This window comes from Hyperoodon ampullatus (genome assembly GCF_949752795.1).
Source record: "Hyperoodon ampullatus genome assembly, chromosome: 13".
NCBI lineage: Eukaryota > Metazoa > Chordata > Mammalia > Artiodactyla > Ziphiidae > Hyperoodon > Hyperoodon ampullatus.
In genome coordinates, this window is record NC_136926.1 from 32685721 (window position 1) to 32710563 (window position 24843).

The following is a 24843-nucleotide window of genomic DNA, read 5'->3' on the forward strand; positions in this document are numbered from 1 at the left end:
GACAGAAAAAAAGACGTAAATGAAGATCTATACATACCATGTTCAATGAATGGAAGTATTAAAGTCTTATTCTCCCTGAACTGATTTATCGATTTAATGCCATCCCATTCAAAATCACAATGGAAATTTTTATAACACTGACATACAGATTCTTAAATTTATATGAAAATGCAATGAACCTAGAAGAGCAAAAAAGATCCTGAAAAAGATGAGCAATTTTGGAGAACTAACAGCCCCTGATTGCAAGACTTATAGAGAGTTTGATGTTGATGTCAGGATAAACAAATAGATCAATGAAACTGAAGTTCAGATAATGACCTACCCATTCAGTGTGGAAAATAAAGTCATGTTAAATGTGTTGAGACAACTGGTAAACGAATGGATCTACATTCCTACTCATATCACACACAAAAAGTAATGTGAGGGCTTCCCTGGTGGCGCAGTGGTTGAGAGTCCGCCTGCCAATGCAGGAGACACGGGTTCGTGCCCCGGTCTGGGAAGATCCCACATGCCACAGAGTGGCTGGGCCCGTGAGTGATCGCCGCTGAGCCTGCGTGTCCGGAGCCCGTGCTCCGCAGTGGGAGAGGCCACAACAGTGAGAGGCCCGTGTACCGCAAAAAAAAAAAAAAGTAATGTGAAGTAGCTCATAGACAGCAACATAAAATCTAAAACTTTAAAGCCTCTAGAACAGTGGTTGGTCAACTTTCTTGTTTTTTTTCATATTGATAAACAATTTATTCAACTCATTGTAAATTAGTTTTTTTTTTAATTGGGGTATAGTTATTTTACAATGTTGTGTTAGTTTCTACTGTACAGCGAAGTGGAGTTCCCTGTGCTATACAGCAGGTTCTCATTTGTTATCTACTTTATACATATTAGTGTATATACGTCAATCCCAATCTCCCAGTTCATCCCACCCCCCACCTCCCAGCCCCTGCTTTACCCCCTTGGTGTCCATATGTTTGTTCTCTACGTCTGTGTCTCTGTTTCTGCCCTGCAAACAGGTTCCTCTGCACCATTTTTCTAGATTCCACATATATGCGTTAATATACGATATTTGTTTTTCTCTTTCTGACTTCCTTCACTCTGTATGACAGTCTCTAGGTCCATCCACATCTCTACAAATGACCCAATTTCGTTCCTTTTTAATGGCTGAGTAATATTCCATTGTATATATGTACCACATCTTCTTTATCCATTCATCTGTGGATGGGCATTTAAGTTGCTTCCATGACCTGGCTATTGCAAATAGTGCTGCAATGAACATTGGGGTGCATGTGTCTTTTTGAATTATGGTTTTCTCTGGGTATATGCCCAGTAGTGGGATTGCTGGGTCATATGGTAATTCTATTTTTAGTTTTTTAAGGAAACTCCATACTGTTTTCCATAGTGGCTGCACCAATTTACATTCCCACCAACAGTGCAAGAGGGTTCCCTTTTCTCCACACCCTCTCCAGCATTTATTGTTTGTAGATTTTTTTGATGATGGCCATTCTGACCGGTGTGAGGTGATACCACATTGTTGTTTTGATTTGCATTTCTCTAACGATTAATGATGTTGAGCATATTTTTGTGTGCCTCTTGGCCATCTGTATGACTTCTTTGGAGAAACGTCTTTTTGTCTTTTTTGGTTTTTCTTTCTGTCTTACCCTTTCGTTGTCCCAAGGATTATCAGGGTCAGGCCAAGAGAGCAGGGCAGACTCTGCACTAATTCTGGTCTGGGTCAAACTGGGGTGCCTGGCTGTCACAGCTGCAGGGAAAAGTGTGTGTCTTTCCAAAGTGGTCAAGTGGAGTCATGTTCCTACTTGTTCTCCTTACCTCCCAGTATCTTTGTGACCAACCAGTAAGATCATCTGTGTGATAGCACTTAAGAATAGCAAATACTAAGCATTATCAATTAATGTCTCTCACTCAAATACCAAACACATCACCCAAATGAAAGGACAATAGCCTTGTAGATTTGGTCTGCATGGGTCAGCACGGTCCTTGCTCAGAAATGCCGCGACCAGATGGACTAGGTGGTCTCCATTTAGACTGTTATTCTGACAAACAATGCTACCAGATCCTTCCACTTTTCAGTATTTACAAGGAAAGAACTTATTCAAGAAATTGTGAATGGGAAATAATAACAAAGCATTTATTGAACCCTCTGCAATTTATAAAATTTTACATTTATAAACTCATAATATAATGCAGATTTAAGACAAATTAAAACTAGAAAAAAGTATAAATAGTGGGAGATAGAGCAAAGTCACAAAGTCCTATTTGTGACAAGGACAGTTCAAAATAATTCAGTCTCAGGGACTAAATTCTTTTCCTGCAGATCAAGAACCCCTGGGAAGACAGAATTGATGGAGCCATCTCAATCCATCCCACATGAGTACTAACACCCTGAGACAGTGAACAGCTTTTAAAGAGATGAATCTTCTTTCCAGGGATGAATATTAAATTTCACCTTTCATAAAAGACTTGAGTCAGATTTACTGTGTGAAAACTGATTCCCATTTACCTTCGTCCACAGGAAAGAGGGCACTGTCTGCTTGTTTCTAATTTGGATTGTCTGGTTCATACCAGCAAAAAAGGCAGGTATTTCCTCGTAATAGTCACCTCAGCTGTCCCTTGTATATTACAGGTACTGGAAGGATATTTAATTCTGGATCAGGAACAAGAGGTTTCTGAAGCTATCAAGATTTGTCCAAACCTAAGTTTGGTCATCAAGAAATATAGCGAATATAACCTCTGAGCTTCTTGAAACTTGTCCAGCTGGTAAACACGGTGGCATAAGACTTACTCATCAGAGAAAATGACTTTATAAAGGAATGTGCCTTTTGGACTGTGCTCCCCTCACACCTCTGTATAAGTAAGAGTTTGCTCAAGAAAGTACAGACCATTTTAGTAGATCAAGCAGGAAAGGATTGAAGAGAGGAAATTAGGTGCTTATAAAACCACTGGAAGCCTGAAAGAGGGGGAATCAGGCACCACCATAACTTTCAGATTTGCTGTTAGAGACCAAAGAGGTGCTGTCGCCCCAAGTCAGGAACCTACAGAGAATTGCTGTGGGTCCCCTAGATGAACCTCTGCAGGCTGATACAAATGTCAGGGCTGAAGTTGCTGATAACTCATCTGCTGGAAGCACAACCATGGCTTCCAGAGGAAGAAACATCCTCCTCCCGCTTTCCAAATACCAACTGAGCTCATCTCATTGATGGAATGTTAAATGTATGCCAAGCGCTCCTGGCCAGGGAGGAGGGGAAATGCAGTTTCCAAATTTCTGGCCTGTGAACCATGAGAAACAACAGCAGGAGATGTATTGCCAACAGATAATTCCCAGCCCAAACTCTACCTTCAGTATTTCTAGTTTGGTACCCTTCCTTCACGAACCACCTGCCTTCCTAGCTTTCAGCCTCTGTACAGTGTTGACTGGTGCTTGTCCACTGATCCTTATTGTCCTGATAAATGCATTTTCTGGATGAAAAGCAATGACCAGGTGGTCTTCAAAATAATTCTCCATTCAATTCTATTTTCTCTCCTTTGGACCCAAACCTCCACAATGCCTTCCACTTCTACTTTGCTTGATTTAAAAAAAAAAAAAATGCATAAGTCAACATTCTAACAAAGAATGGGAATGCCAATATATGTCAAATGGATTAGATCTGATAACAAGACGTTACCATCATAATGAAAGCTGTTGAAAGTGTAGTCGCTTTGTCTAGTTTCAAAGTGCATTAATTCAATCCAACACATCCATTTACATTCAACAAAAGACCCACGATGACATTGTGACATACTTTTCTTGCTCTTATATCTGATTTTTGTGAAGAGTAAGACCAGGCTAAGGAAACAGGAGTATGTAATGATGGGAGGGAGGTGAAAAGAAGGGAGTGAGGAAATTTCATTTGAATCTTCAAGCAAAAGAGAGGAAATAAGTTATGTTACGTTTAGTGAAATTTTATGTCCCATTGGAGCAACAAGAGGGAATGAGTCCTGCTCGCCGTCTAAGCTGAGCCCATGGGGGTGGGAATGAAGTTCCATGCATGACTCGGCAATGTCTCTACACCTTGCCCCAGAGGCAGGGGCCCTGACTGCGCATCACTGTTGTGTCCTGGCCCCGACCTGCCAGTGGGGGACGCTAGAGGGAGACGGCAAGGAGGGAGGAGGAAGCTGGGTCTTGATCCTCCCACGGCGCCCCCCCATTCGTCTGAGCAACCCTGCTGGCTGCGTTTCTTCACCCTGATGGTGGCAATTCCTGTCCACAGCAGCGGCCGACTCCAGTTTGCAGTTTTTCTAACACTCACAGAACTGCTCTCATCACACAGGCTCAGAGACCCGCACCAGCCGAGGGGAGCCTTCTCAGAGCTAAGACCCAGCAGGACTGGCCGGGGCTTCCAGAAACGATCCCCACCCCCATCCCCACCCCCAGGGGATAGCCACTCCTCCCATCACCACCGCCGGAGGACACCTTGCTCTTCTTTTGTCTATTTGGTTGCCTAGTTAACAGTTTATGCAGAGTTTACAGTTCTTTAGATTAAATTCTCTCTCTCAAAATAGCTGATGTGGTTTTTGTCTCCTGATTGGACCCTGACTAATACATAGGCAAACAGCTCTTTGGGAATACAAGAGGCCTTGGGTTTACTGAATGAATGATTGCAGGAATGAGTGAATGAACCAGTGCCCAGTAGCTGACCAAAGGCATGCTCATGCTCCATCTCTGGGAATGAGCACAGGTGCCTCCCGGGAGGCCAGTTGGGTGCCCCTGGGAATTGCCCCCAGCACACTCCTTGCTTGACACAGACGCCCTCCCAGCTTTCTGGGGAAGCCTTTTCCCGGCTCCAGGCTCCCTTGCCTCAGACAGGGGAGCAGACAGGCTCCACACCCAGGGCAAACATGCCCCCGTCAAGACGGTGTCTGCATGAGGCCACCTGGAACTGTCAGGAAGGACACCCAGCCCTGCAGGAAAATACAGCACTTAACGTCTCTGCCAGGCCTGCCCTGACCACTAACCCCAACTCCGGCAAATCTCAAACCTCATACCCTGCTCTAGGAAAGAAGATAGCCAGGGGAGAAGCCGGGTTGACTATTACCCAATTGAAGTAACACAGTAGGAAGCAAATGAACCCGATTAAAGAAAATGGAGTACATTTCTGGCTTGGCAGAGAAAAAAATGCATAAATTTTTATATGCACCTGAAATTTTCCGTGGTTACTGCTGCACTTAGGAGCTGGAATCCTAAAACGAGCGCGCCATCTGCTGTCCATGGTCAGAACCTACAAGTAGTGCGTATTTCAAAGCACAGGGCCAGATGTGGACAAACATTCTATGTTAACGTTGCACGAAGCCATACATGCATGATGCCTGCATCACGTAGTTACCACAAGAGGCTTGGCCCAGCTCAGAGCAGGTAAACATACCACACGTCCATAGTGATTCCAAGGGATGCATGTTCTCCAGCATCTGGGTCTATAAAGAGGCGCATCGCCCAAAGATTGGAAGTATGCCACATTTTATGGCAATACTCTTGGCAGATGCAACTGAAAATGAACAGTTATTGTATCGAAATAAATAGTTATGTCTGTGGATTAGACAGAAAAAGAAGATTGCAGGAGCCTGTTCCATGGAACAGGTCAACTGCAGGATGTTAGAACTAGGAAGGATCTTCGAATATTTTTTTTCAAGAACCGTAGCAAGCCTCAAGGATAGGTGATGTGACTGACAACTTATAGATGCCATTGTAGGGTCCTGGAAAGAATAGTGCCTATGGAAGAGTTTTGAAAGTCTATAGTGGTGATTATGATGATGATAATGATAAATATTTTTTGTTAACCCACTCCCTGGATGAGGGAAAAAAAGACCACCTTTCTTTTTTTTTTTTTTTTTTTTTTTGCTTCTTAACACATTTTATTTACTTATTTATCTTCCCTTTTTATTTTATTTTTTTATATCTTTACTGGAGTATAATTCCTTTACAATGCTGTGTTCGTTTCTGCTGTACAACAAAGTGAATCAGGGACTTCCCTAGTGGCACAGTGGTTGCGAATCCACCTGCCAATGCAGAGAACATGGGTTCGACCCCTGGTCCGGGGAGATTCCACATGACGCGGAGCAACTAAGCCTGTGTGCCACAACTACTGAGCCCATGTGCCACAACTACTGAAGCCCTCACGCCTAGAGCCCGTGCTCCACAAGAGAAGCCACCGCAAGGAGAAGCCTGCGCACCGCAATGAAGAGTAGCCCCCGCTCGCCGCAGCTAGAGAAAGCCCGCGCGCGGTAACGAAGACCCAATGCAGCCAAAAATAAATAAATAAAATTTAAAAACAAAACAAAACAAAACAGTGAATCCGCTATATGTATACATATATCCCCATATCCCCTCCCTCTTGAGCCTCCCTCCCACCCTCCCTATCCCACCCCTCTAGGTCGTCACAAAGCATCGAACTGATGCCCCTATGCTATGCAGCTGCTTCCCACTAGCCATCCATTTTACTGTTGGTAGGGTATATAGAAGACCACCGTTCTTAATCAGTTTCTGAAAACCCTAAAAAAGAGACATTGCTCTTTTAGAAAATATTCAAGGTGAGTATTAAAATGCAAATACCACAGAAAACACAGACTCACATGTGTTTCTCCAAACAGCAAAGGGTTTTAAGTTAAGTTCTTTCCTGAAATAAGTTTTGGAGAGATGTGAGGGCAGGGGTTTTCTAGCATGGGTGAGCTAGAAATTTAAAAAAAAAAAAAAGAGGGTTGACAACGGCTATCACATCAAGGCGACAGAAGGAAGCACAACAGACTAGGGTGGCATCAGACCAAGGACACGTGATCAGGACAGGTGATCTCAGACCTGCTAAGTTGGGAGGGGGACAAGCCCCATCCTTTTCCTGCCAGCTCAGCCTCTCTGCCTGGCAGCCCGGGAAAGTGAAGAGGGGCCGTGGGAGCCCCAGCCCTGCTTACAAAGCCAAAGACATGCATAACCTCTGATAACTTAACACTATGGTCTCCAATGTAAGAGGGTCTTTTTCTGTCAAGTTTCATCGTTCAACTTTTTACTGCTTTGTTTTTAATTCGTCTGGGACTTGTTTCACAACTGGGGGCGGGGGGAAATGTGATTTATCCCCTGTCCTACCGCCAATAAGAGTCCCCATTCTTGTCCCCGTGTATTCATTCCATCTATCTCTGCAGTGGACCAAATAATCCATCATGATTCACTGGCACACGGGCAGAATCAAGTGGTCGTCACAGCAGACACCACAAGACCCCAAGGTGCTCTGAACCATCAATGGTTGGGTTACATTCAGTGAGATTCTAGTATCAAGTCTATTTTCCCGTGACCCAATTTCCTAACGGCGCATATCAGCCTTGCTAAGTGTGACATTTGGTGATTCCCTGTTAACCAGAATATCAGCTGACCAGAATTTTTCTCCTAAGTGTGTTCACACATCGTTTGCAATAGCAGCCTAGAAAGTCAAATTAATTTCTGATATGACATTTTCATTTCATGCTGATATGACATTTTCATTTCAGTGATAATTTGAAGGCTTTCTGGGCCAGAGAAATGTTCCTTAAGGTAAATCTCAAAAAATTATTAAAGCATGTCAGTCATAATAGATATTTTTATGATATTGATAACATTGACTAAGAAAACTATTAGTCTGTAGTTCCTCAGACTGTGCTCAGCCGTCTGGGGGAAGAAGAGTGAAGAAGATGGGGTCTTACCTTCTCTGCATTCTTGGTCCAAACCTGCCTCCTTCTGCAACTGCTTCCCCCCCATATTACCATCTACACTGTTAGCCTGGATTAATTTTCCTCTAGAGCAGTTAACACTCTCTGAAATCATATATAGCGGTTATAAAGCAAACTAACGTATTGGACACCCATGAACACACCCCCATCATGCATTTCCTTCCTCATTGGTTTCCTGTCTACTCCCAGAAGAAGGTAAGGTCCATGAGGGGAGAGACTTTCTTATTCTCTTCTGAAACCTCAGTCAGTGACTAGAAGCACAAAAGAGGTCTTCAAAAATTATATGTTGATCCAGGAATGACGGCTGAAAAAAATCTATGTCAATATTTGGGAGTTTTTTGTTTTTTGTGTGTTTTTTTGCGGTACACGGGCCTCTCACTGTTGTGGCCCCTCCCGTTGTGGAGCATGGCCCCGGACACGCAGGCTCAGCGGCCATGGCTCACGGGCCCAGTCGCTCCGTGGCATGTGGGATCTTCCCGGACCGGGGCACGAACCCGTGTCCCCTGCATCGGCAGGCGGACTCTCAACCACTGCGCCACCAGGAAAGCCCGGGAGTTTTTTTATACTGGCTTATTTTTTTCCATTTTAGGTTAAACCTGGTTGTTTCTCGTTGATGCAAAATGATTGTTGAAAGGTATGAGGTGCCTTTAATTGCTGTGCATGGTACATTTCTAAAAATGAAACATTTTCTAAGCCCTATATATCTTCCCAACTCATTCATCTCCTACCAAATGATGTGTCTCGTATGATGAAACACATCCCTGACAAAGAGACGAGGTGCTGGGAGCAGAGGTGGGCTGGGCAGGTCTGCTAACCCAGCCCCTTGGGAAGACGTCATGCCCATCAGCCCCTAAGGGTGACCAACGGTTTGGTCTGGGGATGTCCTGCACATCTGTCTACACATCTGGTCCCACCTTCTTATTTTGTGGTTGTTGCTGTTACACTGTTTTCTCTAAATATGAAAGCAACATATGTTCATATAGAAACCAACACATTCTGGCCCATTTCTCCTCGGTCTTTTGTGTAACATCTACCCACATGCATGCATGTGCACGTATTAAAATTTGAATCGCACTGTATATATAAAGTTCTGCATATTTTCCCTCGTCCTTAAAAACTGACTGTTTTTCATGGCTCTTTGCTAAGGTTTGTGTTTTAAGTTTTCTGTTAGTGCATGAAGTTCTTCCTGCTCATATCTTTCCCAAAGATTTGGAAGTCATCCTATTTGAAATCGAACAAGAGCTTTCTTTGAAGCTTTAAAAATATGACTTCAAAAAATAAATTAAATAAATAAAAATATGACTTCACATATATTTCCCAGAGTGATTGACAGGTGGCCGGAGCAAAGACCCGTCCGTGTCACATGCAGCCAGTCTGGTCCTCGGTGAGTTTGCAGTCGTGCTGTAGAAGGCTTAGCCAGTGAAGGGGGCCTCTGGGACACAGGAACAATACAACTGCTTTTGTCTCCCTTAGAGATAGTACTGTTTGATCATCGAATGAAAATAATCCAGAAATGGATACTGAGTACTTAACATATAAATTAATAGGGTGCCATGAGCCGATTTATCTAAGCAGTTTGGTTTTGAATTAACAACTCTATTTATTCTGAGCCTGGGAATTCTGAATAAAAGCTCTTCTTTCTCTTTTTTTTCTTTTTTTTTTTCTTTTATGCTGCTCATCAGAAAGCCAAAAGTTGACAAAGCCTCAGCTGACCCCAGTTTTGTGAACAAGCAAACCAACCACCGTGCTGGGGAAGGTTTATTGTCTGTCCCTCTGTTCACAGCAGATACCAAATTACAAGGTGGGAGATAAGAGGAGGTACTTTTACCAGCATCTTCCACCTGAGAAGGGAGCTTGCAGGAGGTCTGTGCAAATTCTGTCCACAGGGGAGAGAGAGAGAGAGAGAGAGAGAGAGAGAGAGAGTGAGAGAGAGAGAGAGAGAGAGAAATTTTCTAGGTGTCCTTAAATCCATGGTTTGTTAATTGGAAGAAAGCACGCCGGGTTCCCTGAGAGAGCCAGGAAAGAAGGACCTCCCTCCCCTGACTCGAGGGGGTCCCATGATTTAGTGAGCAGCTTTCCAGAATGTTCAGCCACTCAGCCATCTCATCAGGGGGTGCTTGGATTAACAAATGCGAGCATTCTAACATTACTGGAGGGATTATTACATCGTGTTAAATATTTCATTTATCTGACACCACCCTACTGACTCACGGCTATCACTTATTTATTTTTATTTTTTTATTTTTTAAAATTTTTTTGCGGTACACGGGCCTCTCCCTGTTGTGGCCTCTCCCGTTGCGGAGCACAGGCTCCGGACGCGCAGGCTCAGCGACCATGGCTCACGGGCCCAGCCACTCCGTGGCATGTGGGATCTTCCCGGACCGGGGCATGAACCCGTATCCCCTGCATCGGCAGGCGGACTCTCAACCACTGCGCCACCAGGGAAGCCCACGGTTATCATTTATTAAATCAGCCTCCAGGTAAAACGATTTGATCGTTTTTCACAGTGGGCCTCAACTTTCAACGCCCTCTTCTGCCACACCTGCAAACGTGTCTTCCTTTCTGCTTCCGTTTCCAATTCCCCGCAGGTGCACGTGCTTGTGTGGAATCCTGGCTACGTGAGCGGAGAAGATGGACAGGCTGAGGTGTCGAGGGGAGGTGGGGTGCATCAAAAGCCGGTATGGACGGACATCTGGTCAGTCTCGTGGACAGAATCAGGACTCAGGCAAAAGGCTTGGAAATAAGGGGCCACCCCCAGGTCCAGATGCCTGAGCAGACACTGAGCGCACAACTCAGATGCTTGGAGCTGGTGGAACGTCCCAGTCAGTGCATTCCAGCAGAAAGCAGCCCAGGTCCCTCCAGGTCCTTGGAACAGTCAGCGAGGGACTTCTACACCTCTAGGGTAGGCTAGGGTCTGCGGCCCCTGTCCAGCAGGAAGAAGTTTCAGAAGCAGAGACCTTCAGCCCCTTACCCCTTAAGAATAAGGGTGTAGTCTCTCAGGGGGGAATGAGACCAGCTGGGACCTGGGACCTTTTGCTGCAGTGCTTGCACCTGGACACACCTCTCCTCAAGCAACAAAATACAAGGAAACTAGGGCTTCCCTGGTGGCGCAGTTGTTGATAGTCCACCTGCTGATGCGAGGGACGCGGGTTCGTGCCCTGGTCTGGGAAGATCCCACATGCCGCGGAGCGGCTGGGCCTGTGAGCCATGGCCGCTGAGCCTGCGCGTCCAGAGCCTGTGCTCTGCAACAGGAGGGGCCACAACCGTGAGAGGCCCGCGTACCACAAAAAAAAAACAAGGAAACTATATGGGACTAAAAATAACTGGAATGCATGCACAGTTGGGGCAAATTCTGGACAAAAGATACAAAGAGACCAAAAAACCCAACTGCTACTTTTGAAGAGCTCACAGCAAAAGCAGGGGGGAGCAAAGCAGGGTACTGCGCATGCCCCCTGCGCACAGCACCACCTAAGGGGTGGGCAGACCACCTGAGCCCCCCCTCCGGCCCCACCCCTGGACACACCCCCTACCCTCACCCCCTATAAGGAACAAGAGCACCCCGCCCTCCGGGAGCAACCAAGCAAGGGAACCTGTTGTTTGTTCTTACCCCCTCCTGCTGCAGCAGGGGCCCCAATAAAGCCTGGCCTGAAAAAAAAAAAAAAGTCATCCAAAGGTTGGTCCCACTGAGAGCTTCCTGGTAGGACATCAATGTACCTTTTGCCTCTGTTTTCCAAGATCGATTCCTTCTATACAAAGGTACATTGTCCACTCATTCAATGACAATTTGCAGAACAATTGCTATGTGCTACTATTTACAATAGCCAAGACATGGAAGCAACCTAAGTATCCACCGACAGATGAATGGATAAAGAAGATGTGGTGTATATACACAAAGGAATACTACTCAGCCATTAAAAAGCCTGAAGTAATGCCATTTGCAGCAACATGGATGGACCTAGAGATGATCATACTAAGTGAAGTAAGTCAGAGAAAGACAAATATCATATGATATCACTTATATGTGGAATCTAAAAAAATGATACAAATGAACTTATTTACAAAAGAGAAACAGACTCACAGACTTTGAAAACAAGCTTATATTACCAAAGGGGAAAAGAGGTGGGGAGGGATAAGTTAGGAGTTTGGGATTAACAGATACACACTACTATATATAAAATAGATAATCAATAAGGACCCACTGTATAGCACAGTGAACTCCACTCAATTTTCTACAGTTACCTGAATGGGAAAAGAACCTGAAAAAGAATGGATATATGTATATGTATAAAAATCACTTTGCTGTACACCTGAAACTAACACAACATTGCATATCAACTATACTCCAATATAAAATAAAAAATTTAAAAATCTTACAAGTAAGCCAAATCCAGCTGCCACCTGCTTTTTTTTTTAAATAAAGTTTTACTGGAACATAAAAAAAATTACTATGTGCTAGCTATTTTAGGAGCAATGATGATCAAAGTATGACTCCAGAACACATGGACCTACATAGTCAGGTGAAATCACTGCTGGGTACCTGTGCCAGGTAGAGAGATCACCTTCAATCCTGCCAGCACCCAGGCAACGATAGGGATTATCATCACCATGTTATAGAGGAGATGGTAAGTATCTCTCGTGAGTTCACGCAGCCAAGGAGCTGCTGACTTAGCACCTAGACTCTGATCTTCGTGACACCAGAGCCTGTGCTTTTTGTCATAGAAAGGGGTCTGACTCACCCTAAATAAAACTCAATGTGTTATCCTTCATCTGGCTCTGAGTCAAAAGGTAGCGTACACCCAGCTAGGACTTCTAAACAAGTCAAAAAATGACCCTCCACCTTCTGTGCTCCTGGGATCTAACGAGAGGTACTTGTGTTTCCTTGGCCTTGTGACACCTGTGGCCTTGGGTGCTTTCGTTGGAATCCTCTCCCATGTTCTGCACCCTTTACACCTCCCCGCACCGGGAAATTGGGTCCATGTTCACTCAGGGATGCTCCCTTCCAGGCTTTAGTGGACAGGAAGGCATGATTACAGGCCAAAGTATTTCAGCTCAACTGGAGATCTTTGTCATTTTTCAGAGACTTTAGCATCTTGGATAAAAAGCCCCTATCTACCCAGGGAGTCCAGATGGTCACATTCAAGATGCCTGGGGAGTGAGGTGGGTGCACCTCTTTCCCTGTCTCAGAGACAGGCCCTGGAGGTCTGAGCTAATGTGAAACTTCTGTAATTATAATTAGATTATTATATCGAAGCATTTTTACTTGTAAAATACAAATGACACTTTCAATCCTGGCCCTCATTCCACCATATCCCCCTTTCCAATCCTCGGAGCTCAAACACAGCCTACAGCAGTATTTAAATGATGAGAAGGTCATTTCTGCCTCGGTCCTTTACAGCTGGACCCTTTACACCCCTCACCGAGGGGCACTGTTTCTTCAGTTACTACTCTCCCGTGGTTTTCTAAGTGGATTCTTTTGATTAGATGCACCAGGCTAGATTACACTGAGGAATGTAGTGTATCTTACAAGCCAGTTAACCGATCTGCTGTGACCTCAGAATAGAAAGGAGAGAAATAAAGCTATCCTGTGACTTACATCTCAAAAAAGAATGATCATCTTCCAGTTAAAGAAATCTATTTGAAACAATGCATTTTCAACTATTTAAAAATAGAATAGCCTTTCGAAGCTGAATAAAAGTAGATATAACAAAATATGAATAGCAGCTACTTCTGGATGGTGGGATTAGTGGTGATATTAACCTCCTTATCAGTACTTTTCCATTTCATTTAGTGTCTGCTGTGAGCATATAATGTTGTTATAATCAGAACAAAGGCAATAAACATTTTGTTCAATCTTAATTTCTGAAATGTTACCCAAAACACTCACATTAAAACTGTATGTTATACACGCATAAAGTTACTTGAATGCTAGAGATGTAAACTGACATTTTCATAAAGTCTGAATTCCAGGATTTTGTCTCTAGCACATGGCCAAACCCAATCGATTCCATATAAAATAGGTACAAATTCTGGGTATTGTATTTTTTTTTATTTATTTATATTATTTATTTCTGGCTGCGTTGGGTCTGTTGCTGCACGCGGGCTTTCTCTAGTTGCACCAAGCGGGGGCTACTCTTCGTTGGTGCGTGGGCTTCTCATTGCAGTGGTTTCTCTTGTTGTGCAGTAGCGTCTCTAGGCACGTGGGCTTCAGGAGTTGTGGCACGTGGGCTCAGTAGTTGTGGCTCGTGGGCTCTAGAGCGCAGGCTCAGTAGTTGTGGCACACGGGCTTATTTGCTCTGGGGCATATGGAATCTTCCTGGACCAGGGCTCGAACCCGTGTCCCCTGAATTGGCAGGTGGATTCTTAACCACTGTGCCACCATGGAAGTCCTGGGTGTTGTATTTTATTTTATTTTTTTATCTTATTTTTTTTGCAGTACACGGGCCTCTCACTGTTGTGGCCTCTCCCGTTGCGGAGCACAGGCTCTGGACATGGAGGCTCAGTGGCCATGGCTCATAGGCACAGCCGCTCCGCGGCATGTGGGATCTTCCCGGACCGGGGCACGAACCCGTGTCCCCTGCAACGGCAGGCGGACTCTCAACCACTGTGCCACCAGGGAAGCCCTAGGGTGTTGTATTTTAAAAAATGTTTTCGATGCTGCAGAGACCTGGAAAGTGGGGATTTAGAGAAAGACAGGAATTACTGAAGCAGGTATTTTCCAAACTAAAGTATTTGCCAAACCTAGATGAACCTGAGCTTACATGTCTATAGCTTTTTAGGGCATAAGTAGAAGGAAACAAAGCCAGGGGTCTGTCCAAGGTGAGAAGTCTCCCCCTGCCCCACAAAAGAATGCAACTGCAACCAGATTGCCAGCCCTCAACATAAAGGTGAACTGGAAATAAACCCACATTCCTCTCCCCAGGGGATAGCTAGAGAAATGTCCAATTTTAAAGATCTGAGCTGGGTAGAGAAAGAAAATTTCCACCTAGTATTCGTAAGGACAAGCCAGGCCTCAAGCAGGTGAGTCTTATATGGGTAGTCCAAAACTTTAACCCTATACATTAGCTGAAAGCCATCCCTGGTAGGTAAGGCACCCAGGAACCAACAGAAGCAAATGCAGATCCTCTCTGAAAGAATCTCCTTCCCACCTTTAACCTAGATTTCAAAGGATGCTTTCAGTTCCATCAGATAAAGCTTCATGGTTAAAAATCGTGAAATTTACAGGGAAGCAAGGCCCATGAGCATGAGGCAGAAACAAAATTCAGCAGAACTGGAATAAGATATTAGATGTTGGATTATCAGACAACAGACATTAAAACAAATACATTTGATAGGTTCAATGACATGGAAGGAAAAGGGATGAAAAATAGTAATGAGGAAGAGATTAGAAAGAAAGACCTAGGAGATTGGATTAAGAGCCATGTAGAATGTCTAGAAGTGAAAAATATAACCATTGAAATTTAAAATTCAGTGAATGCTATTTAACTGACCGAGATGCAGAGGAAGAGAAATTAATGAACAAAAAGATGGACCTGAAGAGATTTTTTTAGAATTCAGTCCAGAGAGAAAAAGTGATGAAAGGAGGTTAAGACCCATGATAGAGAGAGAGAAATAAAACACTGCGACATGATCTCTGTGGCAACTGATGGCATGTCAGGAATGGTTTCAGGCAGAAGTGGGCTATGCCAGGTAATTCACACATCGCTGGACAGCGTCCACGAGGCCACAAATCTCCTGTCACCCACAGAAGGCACAAAAGGTTCTGGTCACTCAATCAGATGGCATCTTTGGACAAGTGTCCCTCACGGGCACATACCTACGACTGTGCTTGGGCGCTGCTGGGACACCAGAGCCAGAGGCTGTGGACACAGGTGTTTCCTTGTACAGTACAGGGATTAGCCTTGTTGAAATACATGATAAATATAGTGCAGGCCAGGCGGCTCTACTTCGTGTCTTTTGAAATTAGAGGCACAGCAAAAGCCTAAGAGGCGAGTGACAGTAATCCCCTTCAGCCACTGCACAAGGACGGCCTGGACCACGTCTCACGTGCAGCTCGTGGGGGATAGATGATCCCATGACCGCGTCTTGGGAAGTGGAGGGGGGCTCCCACAGAGTCCTGGGATCAGAGAAGCCAGTGGCTGACCCTGTTCCTCCACAAATAATGTTTCGTCCAGCAGAGGGAGATAGCTTCAGAGGACTCTGCATGGAAACCAGAGCCAGAAATGGAACTAGGAACCACTGCAGTGGGTAGGAAATGAAGCTCTACCATATGGAGACTTTAGGACACATGGGGGACGCCTGGGCCTTGGGCTTGAGAGGACTCTGCTGGTGAGACAGGGCAGAATCAGTATCTGAGATGTGGGCATGGCCCGGGAAGATCCTGCAAGGGACCAACCCGGGGTGCCTGGCAGGGCTGTTGATCTCTTTGTTGTTTTTCTCTCCCAGTGAGGGGCTAAACACTGAATAGCGTGCCTGGACTCCCATCTCTTGCAAGGATATCCCAGGGCATGGAAGTTCCCGTGGGATGAGACTAAACTTTGCCAGACATTAAATTTTGTTTTCTTCTGACTTAGAATACATTGTGCAAAAAGCATGCTCTGCGTCAGCAGCCAAAGCAACTCATCTGGGACATGCAAGCCTCATCCATCACATTCGGCATTTTGATCCACTGTTCCATCTGAGGCTTGAAATGACAGAGCTGCCACCATATGTGAAATCTGCCTTCGCTCTGTTTACTGTTTCATCTCATCCTTGATTTCCTGTCGCTTTTCGAGGTATTGAACGCATTATTGAAGGGCTGAGTTGACGTCTACAATACTCTTTCAACTGTCTTCGATTTTCTCGGCCAAATATTTTAACACAGTTACTGCAACTGAAACCAGGGTGTAAAAACGTTTGCATTTATTTATTGGAAAAGAAAATAATCAGTAAAATCTTACTAAAATGTCTTGTGGAACTTACTACAATGTTTGAGTCAGAAATGATAGACTTTCCAGGTGGACACGTTGGCCTTTGAAGCCCTGAACGATGAAGTTGCTCTGGAGCCCGGGATGCAGGGGGCTTAGCACTGGCCAGCTTTGACTGTGGTTTGGAAGCGTGTCACAGATGGCATTCCACCTGGGAGACCACGGCTGTCAGCCTCAGCCCAGAGTCAGACAGAGGATGCTTGTGGGGAGAGAGAGGATGGGCCACCGGGGCAAGGACAGAGCCCTTTCTGCAAGCACGCAACCCACATGAGAATTTCTTCACCAGAAAACACCAGGGAAGTCTGGGAACAAGATGCCCACAGGAGCTAAGGATGCTCTGGAGCCTGGGGTGGGAGGCCCACATCAGAGGCACCTTGAGTCCCCAGGGCTGCGAGTTGGGGCCTCAACCACTAGGAACTCAAAGATCATCTTTGGGAGAAATGTGATGGCGTGGGAGGGTGGTGATATGCACTCCGTGCAGCCAAAGTGCAAAGTCTGTCCTTGGAGGATGTGACCGCGGGTCATCACAGCTCAAAGTGAGCAGCTTTCTTGGAGGAGCTGGTTTTGGTTCAGGAGGGTCCACTCTAACCGTGACAGCAGGGAGGTGAGGGGGAGGCCTTCCCAGAAGCAGACGAGACCTGCCCCCAAGGCACGAGGATGGGCAGGGGTCTGCCCGCCCGGCCAGCGCCCTCGGACCCATTTACCTGCTCAGCACCTGTGCCGGAAGCTTGGACATCCAGCCCCGTCTGGTTTCACTCGCACAGCCCACCCCTCCTTTCTCTTATTGGTTCCAGCTTGGACTCACACTGACTTCTGATCAACCCCACAACAGTCCCTGCCTCAGTGGCACCCCCTGTTCATGAGGGTCCTAACTCTTGACGTTTCCCTAAGGAAGCAGGGATGCGCCCAGCATCCCCGGGAGGTGGGGAGGAGGCATCCACTCGCTCCAGGCTGGCTGCTCCGTGACTTGGACACAGTGTTTGCCCCACTTTCCTTATTTATGGAAAATACCTAATTCATAGAGTTGTTGTAGAGATTAATTAGGAGATATAAATCACTCTAGTGTTACCCAGTGGGGATCAGTTCCTAGATGAGGACTCACCAATACCAATATTGAGGAATTTGGTAGTAATGCCAGGAACTACCGTGGACAAGCTTGAATATTAATCTCTTTCTTAAATACACGTTCAAGTGCACAAACAGAATTTAATCATCAGTAAACTACATAGCTCTCTTTACTTCAGTCTTTTCTCATCAAGCTGAGTTAAGAAATCTTTTGTGTGCTATTAAGTGGAGATATCTAAACAGAAAGGAAGGTGGTCCCCTGTGCCCTCACTGGGCAGGTCAGGGAAACGTACCCAAGAGAAGACACAGAACAGTGGACTCAGACAGACCTGGGGTCGATGCCCTGCTCCTTCCATTGCTAGACTGACAAGTAATTTAAGCTCTCCAAGTCTCAGTTTTCCAACCTGTAAAGTGGGAAGATGATATCTATGTAATGGAGATCTTATAAGAATTAAATAAATCTGACTCAGAGTAAGTACTCAAGGAATGTTATCTATATTTTTTACAATATCACATTAAATCATTATTATTTATTCCACATACTACCAACTAAGAAACATATGTAACTAAACTGCAGCAACTAGGTAATGTCGTCCACCAGACAAACAGTGAATGAGATGATACTGTGCGTGGTGGCCATTCGGTCCCCAAGGTCATCATTTATTCATTTAACTCATGACTGTGTGATTAATTATGCACTGTTAATGTTAGCGTTAACCTAAATAAGTGATGACCATTCTCATCTGTTTATGCTTTGCTTCTCAAGTACGACATTTTTAAGTGAATGTAACTTTGTTTTGCACCAAAAAGCACTTTTTCATGATGCATACACATACATCATTTTATTTCATCTGGTTGATAAAACAAATTTCAACTAAGGCACGATTTTCAAATTAATGATTTTGAATAATTAGATATGAATGCATTCTGTACAATGCATTAAGTACTTGATGTGGCCCAGAAAGAAAGTTACATGTGGGGCAATGCAGCTGTGAAATAAGGAAAATATGCTGCGTGCTGTCATAGGGGTGGGAGATAGATCCTTACTAGTTGTACGTGTGTATATGTGTGACGACATGCATTTAATTGTATGTGCACACAGTTACACACACATGCATGTAATTTCAACTGTGGCAGGCTCTAGGAAGGAAAAGTGAAAGGTCAGGGAAAGCTTCTCTGAGAAAGTGCTTTTGATTTGAAACCTGGAGGGCAAGCAGGTGTTAGCCGTCAAGGTCATTCCAAGGAGAGGGGAGCGTGTGCTTGAAAGTCCTAAGACAGGACAGTGTTCAGAATCTTCAGGAACTAAAGAGGGCCAGGATGGGTGCACATTCATAAGAGAATGAACAGTGGAGCTGGAGTTTGTGAAGCCTTGTAGATCGTGTTAAGGCTTTTGGATTTTATTGCAAGTACATTTTGATAGGACATTAAGCAGGGGTCTGCCATGGTCCAGTTTGCATTTTTAAAAGTCCCTCTTGGGCTTCCCTGGTGGCGCAGTGGTTGAGAGTCCGCCTGCCGATGCAGGGGATGCGGGTTCGTGCCCTGGTCCAGGAAGATCCCAAATGACGCAGAGCGGCTAGGCCCGTGAGCCATGGCCACTGAGCCTGCGCGTCCAGAGCCTGTGCTCCACAACAGGAGAGGCCACAACAGTGAGAGGCCCATGTACCGCCAAAAAAAAAAAAAAAAAAAAAAAATCTGGTAAAGCAATTATACTCTAATAAAGATGTTAAAAAAAATCTGGTAAAGCGATTATACTCTAATAAAGATGTTAAAAAAATCTGCATAGCAAGCTTGATGCTAATAGCTTTCAGTTATGCTCGCCTAATGATGTCCAAGCTCATACAAATTCATTATGAGCCCTCTCTGCTTCCCTTTTATTACTATGCTGTCATTTTTTTTTAATTAGTAATGCTTTGGATTCAACATATAACTTGATGGGTACCATCAAAGGAACACTCGTAAAAAGTTCTTTTCTCAACAAGGTCAAGATTGTTCCCATTATTGTTTATAATAGCTTTCACGTTCCTCTGAATTGTGTTTCATTTTCTTAAAATCTGTGAAAAGTTCTATTTTTATGCTCTTGGATTAATTATAATTACATCACGGGTACCAGTACTTAGTTGCGCATTTAATCTAGGCTGGGGATTTTGTGTTTCTCTATACCTCACACTGTGCTGAAAATAATTTTTCGGTGGGTAAGAAGATAGAGCACATGTGGATACTTAAGGCGGTATTGATGGAGTCATGGAGTAGTATCTTCCTATTAGCTAAATCTAACAGATTTAACGTTTGCTTTTTTTTTTTTTTTAAAGACCATTTCCTGAACTCATCTTCTGTTTTTCACTGTTTGTAACAGAATCTCAGTGACTTTGTCCCGACTCTCCCTCACTGATGTACGTTACTGAGGAGTGGCACCCCAGCCCAGCTTCGAGCCTCACTCACCCTGGTCATCTCAGGGTGTTGATACCTGCATCGTCTTCCAGTGACCAAGCCCACAGTGTTTTCATCTTGTGTGTAATGCGTAGCCATCCACATGCATACTCAGTCTGTTCTTTGAGGCATAGGAAATGGAATTTTTAAATGCAATAATCCATTCCCACAAGAAAAGGGTTTTAAGTATCTCTGCAAATAATGACAGCTTTCCCTCTCCATCCCTTTGCAGGCATGCCTGGCTGTGAAGTACACGTGCACCCTGATTGTCTCTCTGGTTAATATAGAGATGCAGTGCATTAACTAAAGCCTGAGAATGGAGCCTATTTCTACTATTAACCATTTATTAAGTCAACAAGTAACTAATGACGACACTCTTCTTTCTAATGTGCAGCAGTTTTATGCAGTTAGCGGTATTATTCCTTGAACAGATGTGTCTTTTCAAAGCTGTCTTGCTTTCCTAGGAACAGAGGATTTCTTAATTGTATGCTTGTAAGCTGCTTCAAGAGGTGTCTCTGAACACACCACTGAGATCCTTCCTTACAGAGGGCCCAGTGATATGCAAACCAACCCATCATCAGGATGTGAACAGCCAGCTCCCCACATCAAGCACCCAATTAGCTCGTATTCTTTTGCTAAACGTACTCCTCAGCCAATGCAGTGAGCCTCAATGCTTTGATTTGGAAGCCTTAGAAATACCTGGGAGTTATTTGAATGTGGCAGTATCAGAACTACAAAAGATAAGCAGGAAGCATTTCACAGCCCGTCAGCAAACTGTAGGATTTGAGAGCAGACGCCCAGGGCTGTATCAAATTCCCTCCACGTTAATGTTTTGAATAACCAAGCACGTTAGCCAGGTTTTTGCTCCCTTTTTGCTTCCCTTTATCGATAAAAAGGAGCATTCACTAAGAATCAATATCTAAAACTCATCAGGCAACTGCAATTACTTTTATGATGTCCTCAATGCCGAGCTTTTAACAAAGAAAACCTCGCTTCTATACTCTGAAAGGCACCGATAGATGCTGGCAACCACATTGAAAGCACTTTTTTCTCAAGAAGTATAATAAGCTCTTGGGTCACCTTCAAAATATGGTTACGTTCTTTCCCTAGAGTAGAGTTACCGTGAGGCATCAAGTGACTGAAAAAGCGAGGAGAGGAAATAAAATGATTGCTCAGCAGGAAAAGCGTGATGGTGGTGTTCCCGCCTGCCTCTCCGCCAGAGCAAGGTCACGGAAATTCAGCGTGAGCCCAAGTGGGTCTTCAGCAGCAGACACCATGAGCGCGATCCCGGCACAAGTGGTGTTTGTGTGACAGCTGCATATATGGGCTCCAGCTCCAGCCTCAGTCCTGCTCTGCAGAAGAAGGTGCGTCCCACAGTTTCCCACTGAGTCATGAGGTCAAGTAAGAATTCCTCTGATGTCTTTAAATAGTCTTGGCTCCAGCAAGCAAACGTGGGTGTGGTTACTGAGTGTGCCTGTGTGTGCCTGGCCGGGATAAGCAGGTCTCCGGTTGCTGCTGGAGGGGGATGTGGAGGGGGCTGTGGAGGGGACTGCAGTTGCCTCCCAGTGACACTGGTAAGATCTGTTTGCAGTGGTTCAACACAAGAGCTCATGTACTAAGGTGCTCATGGAACGATGGTGTCTGATGGTAAAGGCACGAATTGGCTGCCTCCTTTGCTGGATGGGAAATTGATGTTGGGGTCTGTTGGAAAAATCACTTGTCTTGTGAATAAGTTACATGGACCACCCGGCCCTCCCCCGCCTTGAGCAGCTCTTAGAAGACGTAAGACGGCAGTCCCCCATACTAAAGCTGGCTAAGTCTGAACCTGAGGAGTCACCCACTGCCCCAGGCTTTGTTGCCCTTCCCCACATGGGGTGAAGGCAGAAGGGGGAATTAGGGTGAGATGACTGCTAGAATGGGGGTTTGACTGATTCATCCCGATCGTGTCCTTTGCTTTCTGAAACCCGGGATTCAGTCTGCTCTACGCCATCTAGTGTGTTATCTTTGCTTCAGTCCTTTGTTTTAATTTCTCTTTAGTGGGGATCACAACTTGCCACATTGTGGAAACCCAGGTGGGTCTGTCTCTTTCACCAGACTTTGAGCTCCTTGGTAGAAGGAGCTGAGCATTATTCCTCTCGAGGTCCTTGCCCAGGGAAGGTGCTAATAAATATAAATTTAAGTGAATTAAACTAAGGGTAGTAAGAAGTTAGATAAATCCTAGCAGCAACCCCCATTCCTGTCTTGCTATTATTTGTTGTGTCCTGTAGACAGACGTGCCAAGAAACCTGAATGCTTGGACTTCCACTGATCTGAAGGTACTGTAGGTTCACTGCCACCTTTTCATTCTAATTCTTGAACTGTCACCACATAGTGATGTCTCAAGGGGCTCTTGGCTGCTGTGACAACAGTGAGGCTCAGTGACTCTCGTGGCAGGAGCTCTGTAATTCCTCGTCCTGATTCTGCGTTTAACTGACAGCTGTGTACTCTCAGAGTTAAAAACAAAACAAACCAAATTTTTACAGATCCTTTTGTCTAAAGAGTTTTGCATGTTGCTCAACTCATTTTTAAATGTCCATATGGGAAAGCCTAGTGGCAAATATCACCCTTCTCTGAATGTGAAAAAGGTAATGGCTTTTTTGGGTGGCCTGTCTTTGCCTTACCTCCTCTTTCCTGCCTTTTAGCCATGTTTTCCCCTATTATTAGCTCATCTCTGGGAAGGCAAATGTATACGGGACGAATAATGAAATTATTAAAGGATAATGTAACCACTGGCAAGCGTCTCTAGAAAAGCTCAAGGATGTGACCGTGAGTGCAAGAGGAGGACTGGGAAAGAAGGTGAACACTGAATGTTAGCTTTGGTTTGTATTTATTCTCTGAAAGCCATCACGCTGTACCCCCGTCACTCACCACCAGACGTCAGCTTGAGCGGCTGGATTGTTACCCAACAGTCATTCTGGAGGCAAAGTTCCTGTGGCTGTTTCTCCCCAGACTCGTGGGGAAGCTCTGGCTGATTTGGTCATGGCCGGGAGGGCAGGGCCCCAGCTTGCTCTTTGGTCCCAAGTGATGCTTGATGGCGGCTGAGGTGGGAGCATGTCTTGCCATTGCTACCCACCTTGCCAATTCAGGGGCTGAAACCAGATGGTGTCAATGCCTCCTATATCGTACCTGGCCCACTGTACGTACTTCACAAATATTTCACTTTTGATCGACTTTGAATCAGACCTGCTGTCCTCCCTTCCAAAGGCTGAATCCCACCGCTCCCCAGAAGAATCAGAATGATTTCTCTTTGGGGGGGAAAACCCAAGTCCCCTTTCAATTAATGTTTAGAAGGAGATGAACATAGTATTATGCAGGTTATTAAGAACATACAGAGCTAAAAGCAAACACCTCCTTAGAAGGGGCGTTCAGTGTGATTTAGCAAATAATAGCACAAGCATCGACCCACAGAAACAGGAAGAGGAGAAGGTTTAGACCAGGAAGGGACCCGGCTGAGTCTGTCTGTGTCTCCGGCGCCCACGTCAGGTGTGTTTTTTGTCCTTCAGGTAGCTAAAGAGCATCTCCAGACCCCCCTCCAGCAGCTCGGGCAGAGGTTTGGATAAAGGGTTGTGGGAAATGTGAAGCCCTTTGTCCATGGGGTTCCAAGCGATCCTGGCCAGTCTGCACAGCAGGTGGAGCTCCTCCGGGAGGGTCTGGATGTCGTTGTTGTTCAAGTTCAGCAGCTCCAGGCTCGTGAGCAGGCAGAGGGAGCGGGGGAAGGTGTGGATGTTGTTACTCTCGGCAATGAAGATCTGCAGGCCGGCCAGGCACTGGATGCTCTCGGCGATGTTCTCCAGGCGGTTGGAGCCCACATGCAGGAAGTCCAGCCCCCGGAGCGAGAACACGCAGACAGGGATGTGCGCAAAGCGGTTGTGGCTGAGGTTCAGCTTGCGCAGCCGGGAGAGGTCGGCGAGGCTGGCGGGCAGCTGGGACAGGAAGTTGTGCGACAGGCTCAGGACCTCCAGGTTCCGGCAGGCGCTCAGCTCTGCCGGCAGCTCCGTCAGGCAGTTCATGTGCACGAACAGGACCTTGAGGCTCTGGAGGAGGCTGACCTCCCGGGGCAGGGTCTTCAGGCGGTTCCCGCACAAGTTCAAGACCACCAGCCGTGTCAGCTTCCCCACCTCGGGCGGGAGGGCCCGGAGCTGGTTGTGGGACAGGTTGAGCTTCTGCACCTCTGACAGGCTCCACAGGAAGTCGGGAGCATCCGTCATGCCCTTGGTGACCAGGCTGAAACTGACGTGCCGCAGGCCCCGCTTCAGCAGACACCGCGGGTCCCTCCCCGACAGCAGAGCATCATCCCACGGGGAGAACTTCTGCCTCCCCCGCAGGACCCCCCGCCCCGGGGGGCCCTTGTCCTTGCAGCGGGCACCAGACTGCCTGGCCCCCATTTACCTGCCTTCCTCGTGCCCCTCTGTCGCCGCAGGCGGGGATGGGCTCCCGGCCCGCTGCTGAAGCCTGGCAGGGAGCCGATTGGGGGATGGGAGCCGTGGCCGGTGGTGCCGCAGGTGGAGTAAGACTTGGGGGGAGATCCCAGGTCCCTGGCTCTCAGGGTCCCAGATGCCTGGTACTCGGGGTCCCAGATGTCTAGCCGCGCCGCCGAGAGCCGCCCGTCTTCCAG

General features: G+C 45.8%; 1 protein-coding gene across 1 annotated transcript; it reads right to left on the reverse strand.

Moving 5' to 3' along the window:
- Nucleotides 1–23707: 23707 nt before the first annotated feature.
- Nucleotides 23708–24613, reverse strand: LRRC30 (leucine rich repeat containing 30; the record flags this gene model as incomplete). The annotated part of the gene is made up of 1 exon (XM_079718015.1): nucleotides 23708–24613. One exon carries the CDS (start codon nucleotides 24611–24613, stop codon nucleotides 23708–23710), a length of 906 nt encoding a protein of 301 aa, XP_079574141.1.
- Nucleotides 24614–24843: the final 230 nt, after the last annotated feature.